Consider the following 13,928-nt stretch of genomic DNA (forward strand, 5'->3'; position numbering starts at 1 on the left):
ACTACTCACCTCGTTCACTGTGGCTCTAACTGGGAGTCAAAAGGTACGTTGACAAAACAATACAAAAAAAATGCCAGTGAGAGATGGAGAAAGTGGCCAAGTCTCCAAAAAGACTGTCATGCAATTTGTCTTGATGTACTGTCGGTTTGTTGAGGAATTTTTGTACAGTATTATAAATGCTGGCGGCACTGTGGCTCGACTGGTTAGCCTTACAATGCAGAGGTTCGATTCCGGCTCCTGCTTTCCTGTGTGGAGTTTGCATGTTCTTCCCATGCCTGCGTGGGTTTTCTCCGGGTACTCCGGTTTCCTCCCACATTCCAAAAACATGCATAGCAGGCTGATTGAACACTCTAACTTGTCCCTAGGTCTGAGTGTGAGCGCAGATGGTTGTTCGTCTATGTGTGCCTTGCGATTGGCTGGCAACCAGTTCAGGGTGTGCCCCGCCTACTATCCGAAGACACCTGGACAGGCTCCAGCACACCCGCATCCCTCGTGAGGATAATTGGATTAAAAAGTGGATGGATGGATTAAAAATGCTATTATGAACCCCGATTCCACCAAGCAATACAGTTTGATTCAGTTACTCAAAAGTTAGTGTTTAATTTTTGGCAAAGGTACCGACCATCTGATAAGTGCAGTTTCAGGGTGGAGCTGGACAGCATACCGTGAGATGATAAGTCAACACATAATGTTCTCTTGCAATGCAGGCAGGAAAGAGGAAGAAAAAAAAACATGAACAGCCACATACCAAGAAGAACGAACACGTAATTTTGGATGTCGGCCATTGTTATTGATTGTTTAATGCAGGGGTGTCAAACTCATTTTTGTCGCGGGCCACATTGTAGTCACAGTTTCCCTTGGAGGGCCATAATGACTGTGAAACCGTATAAATGTTTAATCACTTTCTCATAATATTAAATATACAGTACACAATTAATAGCTAACTATTTTTGAAATCAAAAGTCCAGACAGGAGAGTAGTTTGTTGCACTGTTGTTCAAGTTTCTGTAATAATGTAAAACAAGAAAATGCTTGCAATAGATCAACATGATTATTGACTACATATGACAATTTGAAATTTGGTACAAATTTTGGCATCCGTCATGAAAGTTGACCCGGTTGATTTGCTTTCGTGGGCCACATTAAATGATGTGATGGGCCAGATCTGGCCCCCGGGCCTTGTGTTTGACACCTGTGGTTTAATGCATCACTCTTAAATTCATTGCACTGTGTTGCCGTGCTACAATGTCATGCGGACAAGACATTTTAGCCGCGCATCCAACAGCGACACACAAACTTTAGTCAAATGCAAAATACTAATCCATGAACACTTTTTTAAAAAAATCCTTCTTTCTAAACACGATCCAAAACCTTCACTTGTTCAGGAGGAAACTCGTCGACGAGCTTTAACGGATGCTGATTATCTGCAAGGAGTCCTACTGGAAGTTCAGAGACTCTGGCCTCCCTTCATTGGTGGACGCAGGATCGCAGAAAGGGTAAGAATCACATACAGACTCCCTTGATGTTTGGATTAAGGGAATATTTTATAAAGTAGTGAAAGTAGGAGTTCCTCCTGTTTGCTAAACCCGTTGGCTTATCTTTAAACTGCGCGTCCACGTCAAACAACACTAATATTTGCATGTCAAGGTTGGACACGTGGACACTGTTAGAACAAGTTGTTGGCAAACACGTCCGACAGGGCTCATCCGTCAAATTTTGTGTCGGTTATTTTACAGCGCAAAAATCATTTCATTCCAACATTGGTCCATGCTGCTGCTTTCCATGCAGATATGCCGCAATACCCAGCGCCGGTCACGTTACCATGCCCAGATTAATTGTTATTGCACACTTAAATGGCTGAAAGGCAGTCGACTAGAGTAGACAAGAAATGAAGAAAGCCATTTTCCTGCCCTTTTCATTATTTGTCCTCCTCGGTAGTCAGGTGGAGTGCTTCTCTGTATGTTGTGCTGCTTTCCTGCAGATGGCGACATACTGCAGTAAATGCAGGAGCTGTCACCTCTCAAGGAAATAACGAGATCTGCACACTGAAAGAGGAAGGAAGAATTGCTAAAGAAAAACATGTCATTTTACAGTACATTTGAAACATTTTCACATCCATGTTTTGGGAATTAATAGACTGCTAGCGTGTTGGGCAAAATACAGAGGAAGGTTGCTTGGCGACTCTTTGACAAAATGTGGTAGGTTTGTTCTGTTCATATAGCCTACATTTTGGTCGCTATCCTATTTTGATTTTTTTTTTTAATAAATGAGCATACTTTATATTGCAATATTTCCTCTAAGGTCCAACTGGTGATTTGTTTGGATTTTGGAGCAATTTGAAATGGAAATCAAAATTGAAAAAAAAAATTATGGGGTGGTGGATAATATACTTACACATACACTACTTTAAGGCTCATACAAGTGTAAAAATAAATCAACTACTGGTGCTTATGTGATGATGGAATCACAATAAAACGCTTAAATGACCTCAAATGCTGTAAATTGTCACAGAAGCAATACAATAACGGAACCATTGTCAAGTAAAGTACCGTATTGGCCCGAATATAAGACGTGTGTTTTTTGCATTGAAATAAGACTGAAAAAGTGGGGGTCGTCTTATGTTCGTGGTCGAGACATTATACCCATTCACGACGCGAAGAATAAAAACAAAAATAGCGGTAGCACGGAGAAGAAAAATAAAAAATAGCGGTGAGAAGGAAAAGAGAAGAAAATCATAGAAGAGATAAGAGAAAATGGAGAAACGTAGCGACAATCTGGAGAAAAGTGGGTCAAAGATTGGCCAGGTTAACCGGCAGCTGAAGAGAAGTTATGATGTCATTTACATCTCAAAAACCAGAAGCCGTTAATTTATGAATGTGATTGCACTTTAGATTTGAATGAGGCTAAATAACGTGCTTTTTTATATTGTTATAATCATTTCTTTCAGATGTACTGTAATTATTTATAATTATAATAAAACATTAATTTGGTGTTCAAAAAGTCTTTTTTCAAACTTGAGTCTTGAAAAAGAGAGGGTCGTCTTATAATCAGGGCCGTCTTATATTCGGGCCAATACAGTATAAAAGCATCTTAACATGCTACCTGTAATCAGTCAGCACCTGCCGTGACACTGGAGTCGTTTTAGAGTGGAATCCGTTGAATAATGTTATGCATGATTTGGTTGGAGCGCTTGCGGTTTTTTTTGTGCTTTGGAGGCGCAGTCTTCTGGAAAATGCCGTTTTCATTTTGCAATCTAACCTGTGTCGTACTATGTTCTCTTAATGTCCAAGTACATTAGTGTGTTCTATAAATGCTCCTTGACACCCGCACTCAGCCAACTTAATCCAGTCTTTGAAGATCATTACCATTTTAGTCAAGAGTCACGCAAGCATCACCTCGTGCGCATGCATATTTTTTTTATTTTGGCAACCTCATCAAGCGGGGTTTTACGCAACAGTCCAATCCGAGGCATTGATCCATCCGTGTGATTGATCGGGTCCGCTCCCCGCCGGATAGAAGTCAGACAGCTTGCTGGTGGGGCCGTGAAGCCGAGTGGAAAGTCATTTGTCACTTCTGGGAAATGCTTCCGTACACTTTGATTGCTGGCGACCTCTGTAGAACACAAACCCGTGACGTAAAAAGGGTTCGGGGATCTTTTTGGAAACGAGAAACACTCGCACACGTATATACGATGTGTTCTAAAGCTTGAGGAAATCTTAACAAACCAATGAAACAAACAGAATGAATTTGTTTTGCTGGAAACTAAAACAGACATAGTTTGGGATGAATAAAACAGTTGAGTTTGTCCACATCCTTTGTATTTAGAAAATCTCAAAGCGCTTCACATCTTTGCATACTGTAAGTTGCAATATCAAAAATGTAGTTAACACAGAATAATATTTTAGGGCATCAAAGTCAAGGCCCGGGGGCCAGATCTGGCCCGCCACATCATATTATGTGGTCCGTGAAAGCAAATCAAGCATGTCAACTTCCATGATGCTTGCTCAAGTCTGAACCAAAATGTCAAATTATCATATGTAATGCACAATAACTGTCCTTATTCTTCTGATTTTAGAAACGAGTTATTCATCAATTTGTTGGATGTGGAGGTGATTTATATGGTTTTATAACATTTGATATACAACATGCCATTATAACATTTGATATATAACATTTGATTTATAACATTTATATGGTTTTCCAAAATTCATAACGGCCCTCCAAGACAAACCGTAACTACAATGTGGCCCGCGACAAAAACGAGTTTGGCACCCCTGTTTTAGGGGGTTGCGGATTGAACACCCTAAAAAATAAAATAAAATAAGCGCAAGACCGCTCAGTACCTCAAGGACATTTCTTAACAAGTAGAAACGCATAAACGGGGTGAAATTAGGAGCTGGTGTCATGTGTGGGCACAGATGGCTAAACGACAGTTAGTATTCGCCGTCACGTGGGAAACAAAAGTAGAAGCTCCCTCAGCTGGAACTAAAATATGTGAGGTTTTGCAAACTTTGAAAGAGTGTGTGTGTGTGTGTGTGTGTGTGTGTGTGTGTGTGGAGGGAAAGTGAATGAATCCACAAGGGCAGTCACGTCACAGTGCGAACAAGGAGAACGAAAGAGATTTGGAGCAGATTTTCCACTCCAGCAGAGAGGCCGGCCGGGGTAGAAATGAGAAAGGGGCAATAAGAAAAAAAAGAAAAAACAGTGATGATGTTGGGTGGCAGTCCATTAGTGAAGCGACTAATGGATGCCGTGAAAAGGCCAATTTAGAGGCCAGCGCAACCGGGTGAGTAGACTTTTTGCCCCAAGGTGACAGTTTTTTTTCCACTAGAGTCCAGTGGATAAAAAAAAGGGCCTCAGGAAAAGCTTGTTGAAAATGGGAATTCAATTATCCAGCAAAGTCTCCCATTTCCGTCCTATCATTTGATGTCATGTTGTCAGGAGCCCCCTTCGGTGTGATCGTGTGTGTGCAGGACACGAGCCTTGCAGGTTTTCATGTCCCAAAGGGATACGGCGCCATCTATATCAGTCACGCTGTCCACAGGGACCCGCGGGTGTTTGAGCAGCCTGACAGCTTTGTGCCGGAAAGATGGAGCGCAAGGTTAGTCACACAGACCACATTCAACATATTTTTATGAAGAAAGTACATGCCAGTATTGAAGACGAGGGGGGGGGGGGGCATCCCCATCTGAACTCCGATGTGGCCGGTTTATCCGTTCATTCTCGACGGCTGCCGTGCCTCGTTTCATTCATTCATTAACACCCATTCACCTGTTCGGTTTCATTCATACTCCTTCATTCAGCCGCGGAAAGGGGGGGAGGGCAAGAAGCTATGAATGTGTCTATGCCGGAAACTGTTGCCATGGTAGCGGGTCACTTGATGCTGTGTCTGCCAATAAGGTTGCCCCAGTCTGTGTGGTTGGGAGGGGTGTGTGAGGGGGGGTGAATGGAGGAGGGGGGGTCGTTTTCTGGTTACTCTCCCATAATGCCTTGTGGAATGGGATCGGATACAGAAAATGAGTCAGAGCAGATCCTATCTCATTTTTCTTCCTTTTGTGATCACGACTCGGCTCGCAAATGGGGTAATTCCTGTCAAACGTTCTCTATTAATGCGGGATTTCCCCCGCTTATCAGTTCATAAAGCTCCACTGAACAAAACAATTCCAACGTGAACGTTCAAGGGTGAAACACGTTTGTGTGTTTGGACATTTCATCGAGATCTTGCGTAAGGTTTGAAATGTAACGTGCTTTCATTTGTATTTGTGAGTTACTATTGCAAACAAACAAAATTGAAATAGAATGTATTCATTTCCGAACAACGGATTCTTCCGCAGGGAAAAAAAACAAACAAATAATGAATACGGCTGCCATGGCAACGCATGCCACCTCAAGCCCGTTTTTTTTTTAACCGATGGGGATTTCCCCGTGAGTGTTTTATCCTCGAAGATGCATTCTTTCACGTCATTTTTCTCAATGTGAGGACGGTGGATGATGTCTGGCGACGCTACGCATCACGTCATGCACTTCATAGGCCGCTAAAAGCCACTTCGAGGCACCTACAGCCAACCGATTTTTTGAAAAGATTTAGCGCTTCGTTTTGAGGGACAGTGTCAAGAGTCATTCACTCAAAACGGCCCCCGACTGACGTATTTCTCCTTCCAACGGTCTTCCGGTCTAGTTTGCTCTCCTCCCGCTGCGCTCCATCGCTGCTCGTCCATCTGTCAGTCGTCCTGAGGGACCACGTTTGCCTGTCTGCTAGTTTCCAGGCTCCTTTTTCTTGTCACCTGCCCGTCGGCTTGAACGACCGCAGTCCTCTTGCGTAACAGGCCCGCCCACTATCACGACAGTGGAAGCCAATCTGCGTTTTTGTGTGTTTAGTACCATGCGTTGCGCGTATTGTGTGTCCTTGTAGGTATCATCCGCTCGCGTACGTGTGCTTTTCCAGTCCGAAGCAAATAGTAGAGTCGGCGCATTATCGTCCTATCGGCTTGGACGCCCACGCAGACTGTGGACAAAGATACACGCGAGTCGGAAACGCTGCCGCGCGCAGATAAGGAAACCGAGCTACTGCGGCTTGTAATCTTTTTTCGATCTTGCGGCAGGAAGTTTCTTCTGCGCAAGTCGTGACATGCCTCGATTTAATTGAACCCTCTCAGGGACAGCGGTTGCTACAGTGGACAGCTCATCATGTTAGCGGGTTACAGGTCGTCATTTTCGGTGCATGTACAGCGCAATTCAAAAGTGGAAGAACTGCATTGATTATGGAACCTCATCGCCATACAAGATTCGACAAAGACGTGTTCCTTTTCAGCGCTCGACTCGCTCAAGGCAACCGAGCGTCTGGAGATTTTTTTTTTCCTCTCTCAAAAGAAGGAATTGATGTGCCCCAAATTGTTCCACCAAATTTATCCAAGGCTACCATTGTAGCCAAGTCAAGGATTAGACGCGATGGAAAATGTCCATCTCTCTTTCATTTCCTCTCGTTTCCTTTTCTCGGAAGAAAAAAAAAACGTACTCTTGTCTGAGAGTTGGCTAGCGCCCATCCCCGCTTCTTCGCGATCAACCTTCTGGTGCATTAAACTGTTCTTGAGGGCTGCCGAAATGAACACTTAGGCTGGCTCACACACAGGGGCCGCTAATGCTTCCCGTTTGCCTTTAATCAGAGCTCATGTTTCAGGATGCATTAGGAGTGATCGGCCTGCGGGGTGCGGTCTGGTATTAGCACGCTGCATCTGTTTAGTTCCAAAAGTGAACAGTCTAAAGTTGCACTCGAGACGTGGGACCCCGGTGTCACCATTTGACGATCCTCGTTCAGCGCTCTCGCTGCTAGGCCGTTGCTTTTAGGCACATCGGATCACATGCAAGATGGCCGATGGTGGAGTGGAAACATCCTGTAAACAATTACTTCCGAAAAAAAATGAAGCCCGATAACACGATAAGCCGTCCACTGATGTAACCGATGTCCCCGGAAGGGTTAAAGTCATACTTGAACCATCACAATTCTTATGCGACGCAGTCATCATTTTGTAACGAACAATCTCACAGAGATGAAGTGATCGCTGTTCTACCCACGGTAATGAACACGATTCTGATGTGGGCACTCGTGTCGAGCAAAGCATAGAATTCTTTGTCCTCTCGCCACATATTTGACATTTTTGTGCAATCGCGTTTTTTTGCGTAGGAACGCAGAGCACAAGCACTTCCTTTGTACCTTCGGCAGTGGATCTCGAAACTGCATTGGCATGAAACTCACCGATTTCTTCCTCAAGGTGAGCAAGAACCACAAAATATAAATTTGAACATGTGAGGCAGTCTCAAGAATATTGAAAAGGGCCGAAAAACAAAATTGATGTTGAACTGCGAGCGTTTGGTTCATGTGAATGATGCGAGATGACATTAATGGGGGAATGCAGTAGCATGGCGGGGCAAGCTGCAAAGAATGAACTTGCAAAAGAATGATTGCCTTTTCATTGCCCACACCAGTGTAAGATAAGATAAGATAAGATAAGATAAGATAAGATATCATTTATTTGTCCCACACTGGGGAAATTTACAGCCTCCAGCAGCAAGAATGTGGGTAGAAAGAAGAAAACACTCAAATATTTTCGATCAAAGTTTAACTAAGAAATGGGAGAGTGGGAGGGGGGGGGGGGGGGTTGAATTGTATTGTTGGAGTATTGGTTGATAAATATGTTGCAATGCACACTGTTCACTATGAATTATTAAATTTTGAATATCTTGACTTTCCAACGCAAAGAGACTGTTAATTAACTGTTTATTTGATTTATGTGCCAACTCTTCTCCCTGGTCATTTAAATTGTGGTTGAACACGTTTGACCTGACCGTAATCTGGGCAAATTGGGGGCGAAAAAAAAAACAAAAAACACCCACACATCCGTTAGTGGGGCCTTTGCTGACTTTAATTCCAAGGGGGGGGATTTGCAAATTCGGCCTAATTGTTGGGTTGTGTGAAACCCTCCTTTGTTTGTTTTTCATGAATTCAGCGCTTGTGTCTCACTGTTCTGTTGTGGCAATAGAACAGACAGAAGCCTTCCATGCGCACACGCGAGGGCGTGACCAGTGTGAAAAGTAGACCGCGGGGATCTAGGTCATAGATGTGACTCATCGCCTTCCCCATCCTCCATTCCATCACTTCTTTCGCACCCCCCCCCCCCCCCACACCTCCCATTCGTCTTCCCCTGTTGTGTTCGTCCTGCCCCTCCCCTCAATCGGGATAGTTTTCATTCATAAATCAGAGGGTGGTTGGCCAACGGTCATGTGATGGGATCTTTAACCAATAGGGAAGAGTGCCAATGATGTCAGCAGCCTTGATACTCAGCGTTCACTTTTTGTGCAAAGAATAAAACGGGATAAGGCGGGGGGAATTCGGGGGGGGGGGGGTGGCTCTTGTGACATGGAGCAGAGAGCAACACTGTCAATTTATTGAATGAAAGTGTGACTGCTTGCAATCTTATTCGAATAACGTAAACGTAGAAAATAAATATGTGGAGAAAAAAAATGTCACATGTTCTGGTTTGTTGTGGTGCAGGAGGCATGCATGTACCTCTTAAAGCACTATGACTGGTGTCTGGACCCGCCATCACAAAACCTGGACTACAAATGGCTGCCCGTGTCTCGGCCTGCAAATCCCCCAACTGTTTCCTTCACTCGTTTTGGAGGTGGCCAGAGCTGATGGGACCCCGCACCACGTAGAGACGTGCAAAATTTGTGTTAGGTTTGTGCAAAAGGCCGTTTTCTCTCTCTCTCTGTGTCCTACCGTAGGATAACACGGTGAAAGCATTGTTGACTGATATGTCGCATTATTGAACTCATTCACTCCCAAAGACGTTTTTAAACGTCTTTTCAGACTTTGTCTAGAATTGGCTGGTACTGAATGAGTTAATAAGAAGGTTGCAAAAATAAAACTGGAGTTTGCCTCCTTGAGATTGTCACCTTTGTGGAATAGCGTGCCTCGTTCAACGTTTTTGCAGGGAGTGTATGCGTTCACAGAAAGCTCGCAAGCGCGCACACATTGAGGTAAGCCCTCAGATTCCATCAGTGACTGCAAAAGTGTCAACCCGCCCATGCTCCAACCCCTCCCAATATCTCCCTGCTGCACCACCTAGCAACCAGCGCTGCTTAGCAACAGTTCGTCACTCCGACACTGACTTCCTTTTAGTATCCTCACACACACACACACACACACACACACACACACACACTAATCTGGTTATTTGCAGAAACGGATTATTTGCATCTCATGAATCATCACCTCAGCGAGATCAGCTCTTATACTGACAGTTGGAAAACAATTGTTTGTGAACTAAGAATCCAGAATGAATGTTCTTTGTCCAATATTGTTTTTGTCATGTGACATGTCTTTCACCATGCTGTGGACTTACTTTGTGTTGACACTTTTTTTTTCTTGGTATCGTGTTTGGTTATTTAAATATCACTCAAATGTCTTATTTTTGGTTGGGAGAGTAGAATAGACTCCCTGCTTGAAATTAAAGACATTTTTGTATTTAATGAGGTCAGTTCGGTAATGTCACATTGATCCGTGCCCGACAAATATGTTTTTGTCCAACTGTCCTTCGCATGATCACACGCACGCCCTGCAGATGTGAATACTTGGCACACACGCAAACACACACGCGTGCTTGCAGACGTCCGTCACATTACATCTGGCACAGAATGAAGTTGTTGTCAAGAGGATGACTCACCGGCCTTCATCCACCAGCCACGTCTCCCGACAACAATTGACGACAACAGGCCGCAGCCACTCTTCTTCTTGCCTCTTTCTTTCCTTGGTGCTTTTTCCTTCATGTTCAATATTAAAAAAGTGCGAGCGTGATGGCAGAAAAAAGCATTCAGCGCGCCGCACCGTCATCAGAGATGCTGGAAGTGTAACTTTGACGAAATCCCCTCTTGATGCCTTCAGTTACATTTTGACGTGTGGGGAATCGTGGATGGACACAATATTTGCAATTTGTTTGAAAAGTGCTGGAATTTTTGGATCACGTGGGAATGGTTAGTATTCCTTTCGCAAAAAAAAACAACAAATGTGCCCGAGTGATCATTTGCTTATTAAATATGAGATGTGCATGAATGGGGAAACATGTTGCAATTTCAATTGCAATTATTTATATTTTTTGTAGTTATGATCTGCCCGCTTGTCCATCACTGGCTGGTTCATTTTGTGCACAATTTTTACTTTATAATTCTACTAATTGTGTTTACTTTTATTTTCTGTTTTTAATAAATGACTGTAGAAAAATCTGATTTTTATTTTTCACTCATGAAGGCTTCGGTGAATGTGCAGATGAACTGGTTTGGTTCGATACCTCTAACAAGATTAAGAACCACTGCACTATGGTGATGTTGAGTTGAGGAGTTTCATTGACTTTGTAGACAAAGAAAATGTGCTTTGCATCAATCAAGTGGTACATGCAGGCATTTAGAAACCTTTTTGCAGGGGCATCAACTACTCACATACTTAATAAACATTTCACATTTTTATTTTCTGCTTTTGTGTTACAAGCCGTCATTTGAGTAAAATCAGCGTGAAAGACATTAACTCCACCACTTACGACTGAGAAAGTGGAAAACTCAAACTAAATTTGTCATCCACATTGTCTCATGCCTCAGACCATTTGTCTATATAGCAACGGGAACCGTGAAACTGACTCTAATCCCCCGAGAAACACACACACAGACACTCAGTGCTTACTTACTCTGTGTTTGCGTGTCCTCAGACGGGGAGGAAGGAAACATCATTAGTCACTGAGGTGCCATCAAGTTGTGTTTAATTGTCTCATTTATCTTCCTGCGCCGTACAAGCAAACACTCCTGCAACTGCTCTCGTCGACTCCCTGCGCTTAGATCGCGACATTCATTTGACTGCCAAACAGGCTTCTCAGCTTCATTTATTTACAACTTAAAAATAGTTGTGATCACGTACATGACGATGACATCTCATTGATAACTCACATGGTTGAAATGAATGGAAAATGCTAATTAAGACCTCCATAAAACACCAAAAAACATCTTTTTTTCATAAAAAAAGAAAACGCCAAATTGTCCTCCAATTTTGGAATGGCCCAACGATCTACCTGGGACGATCTGTTGATATCCGATAAAATATATATCCGATCAGTTTTAAATTCACGGGTCTCCAAATACACTGAGACCTGCATGCTCTTTAAAGTTAATGCTTGTTCTGTGTCTCTTGCATCTCTCATAGGTCTCCTTTTCGTCAACAGTCCATGCTCCCCTTTCAACATCATGAAGACATTTTTGACCTTTCACACTGCCGGCTCATGCGTCTGTCATGGGAGGGCAACAGGGAAAGACAAGATGGAGATGGCGAGGTAAGAATTATTCAAAGAAAGTCTCGGCGTGTATGTTAGCATTTTAGAAACTGCACTTTGGGACGGTTATGTAAAACGCCCATTTGTGTAAAAGCTCGTCTTATGTTTTGAGCTATGTCTCCAGTGTTGTTTTTTTTTTCCATACTCAAAAAGTGTAATGGCAGGTGACCTTTTTTTAAACTATGACTCATGCATAGGAAGGTTGACCAGATACGTTAGGAAAGAAAACTGGCAGTGTGAGTACTCTGAGCCATCCGATGTAAAACAGGGTTGAGGATGACGCCTTTGAAGCTAATGATGCTTTTAATACTGTACATAAAAAAAGTAATAAAACCGGATTAATTGAGATCTTCAAAGCAATTATCTGTACCAGCCAACATTTACAAGTCAATTCACCATCGCTTTGCACACTTTCGCATACGCAGCAAACATTCCACCAAAGCTACTAAATGTATTTAATGTAAAAGTTTTTTTTTTTCCCCGCTTCTGATTTTTTATATCCAAATTGGAATCGGTGTAGGCAAATTCAGTTCACACTGTGCTGTGCATTTTTGGAGCTCACGGCACCACATGGTGAACCAGACCCCACACTTAAAGACAGAAATGCAAGCTAGGAAAGCCGCGAGGAGTTTCGGTGACCCAGAGGGTCCGAAACCCTTGAAATCCGTAAGGATGAGCTCCTGCCATAACCACAAGAAACTAAGAAAGTCGGGGTGTCAATGGTTTTTTTCCCCCCTCCTCCTCACATTGGAATGTCTTGAGGATTTGCATATTCAGTTGCAGTAGTTTTAGTTGGAAATCCGTCCGTCCGTCCGTTCGTCCATCTGTCCATGCGGTATCTGTCAATGTCGCATGTATTTTTATTTTTTTTTTTAGTCGGTGGTCTCAGTCAGTCAGTCAGTGGTGGGCCCTTAAAAATCGCCATCACATTCCCCACCTCTTGGGGCGCCCCTACCACAAAGTACAGTACATGCGAATGGACACAAATCAGCTTTGTTAGCATTAACTTTGCAGGTCTGCAATCTTCTGGGTGCTGCTCCAGTTTTTTTTTTTTTTGGCAAGTTTTACTGGTGTAATTTTTGTGACAGGCTCTCGGAATAATTCATGCGAATGCTGAGGTTGAGCCCATACACAGCAAGTGCTGGTTAGTAGGACGCATCTAATATAGATGATACTGGACTTTTGTATTTTTAATACATTTCAGTCCTACAAATGAGAATCCAACCTTGAAATGGCACATTGCCACTCTGCCTTTAATTTAACTCGTTCACTCCCAAAGACGTCTTTAAACGTCTTTTCAGACTAGAATTGGCTAGTACTGAATGAGTTTTAATGGCGGTTCTGTCAGCACCTCAGTTTATTAATAAGGGAGTAAAAGTGTCTCTATCCCAGTCATCTTACTCACCGGTTCAACTCTAATGAGGGTAAGCGAAACAGAAAATGGATGGACGGATATAGTGAGCGAAGTGGCTTTCATTTTTTTTCCATTGCCTCATTTTAATTTTCGCTCCAGAGCGGCAATCCAACATCGTTTGAGATGACTTTATTTTTTTGTACAGGTTTGAAAGAATAGCTTCTCTTTTTATTTATTTATTTTTTACAATGCAGTATGAGGCGAAAGCAGGAAGTGTGTGAGGAAGATGAACGTTGCGGCACATTTCATGATATCTCCGGAGAGGTGTTGAGGATGCGGCAGAGTGTGATCGCTCTTCGGGGCTTGTGTTGTTGCCGTGCGCCTTGAAGCAAGCGCACGGGAGGGTGGCGAGTGGGCGTGAGGAAGTGAGCACATTTTTCACTTGAGTGTTGTGTAAGTTCTTACTGCTTGTCGGGCTACTGGGCAATTGACTCATAGCGACACTTCACACAGAGGAAATCCAATCACTTCAATGTGACCGTGTCTCATTAACAAGGACACTCCACTTCCTCTTGTCCCCCTAGCCCGCCTTCATGCCCCTCCTCACCCACTTCATCGGTGTTCTTTGAATCATTGTTTTGTTTTTGTTTGGGGTTTTTTTTCCTGAGGAGGAAGAACAGAAAAGAGAAGAAAAGTCAGCATGAG

General features: G+C 43.2%; 1 protein-coding gene across 1 annotated transcript in view; it reads left to right on the forward strand.

Moving 5' to 3' along the window:
- LOC127591283 (putative cytochrome P450 120) overlaps positions 1-10,709 on the forward strand; it is a 14,239-nt gene extending 3,530 nt beyond the window's left edge. The window contains exons 7-11 of the mRNA XM_052051260.1: positions 1-43; positions 1,385-1,495; positions 4,973-5,100; positions 7,681-7,768; positions 9,049-10,709. The exon at positions 1-43 is cut by the window's left edge and continues 102 nt beyond it. Of these exons, the coding sequence (XP_051907220.1) occupies positions 1-43; positions 1,385-1,495; positions 4,973-5,100; positions 7,681-7,768; positions 9,049-9,192 (514 nt within the window). The 3' untranslated portion in view covers positions 9,193-10,709. The remainder of the gene's footprint in view (positions 44-1,384; positions 1,496-4,972; positions 5,101-7,680; positions 7,769-9,048) is intronic.
- The last annotated feature ends 3,219 nt before the right edge of the window (positions 10,710-13,928 follow it).

The sequence above is a fragment of the Hippocampus zosterae genome, chromosome 18 (assembly GCF_025434085.1).
Source record: "Hippocampus zosterae strain Florida chromosome 18, ASM2543408v3, whole genome shotgun sequence".
Classification (NCBI taxonomy): Eukaryota; Metazoa; Chordata; class Actinopteri; order Syngnathiformes; family Syngnathidae; genus Hippocampus; species Hippocampus zosterae.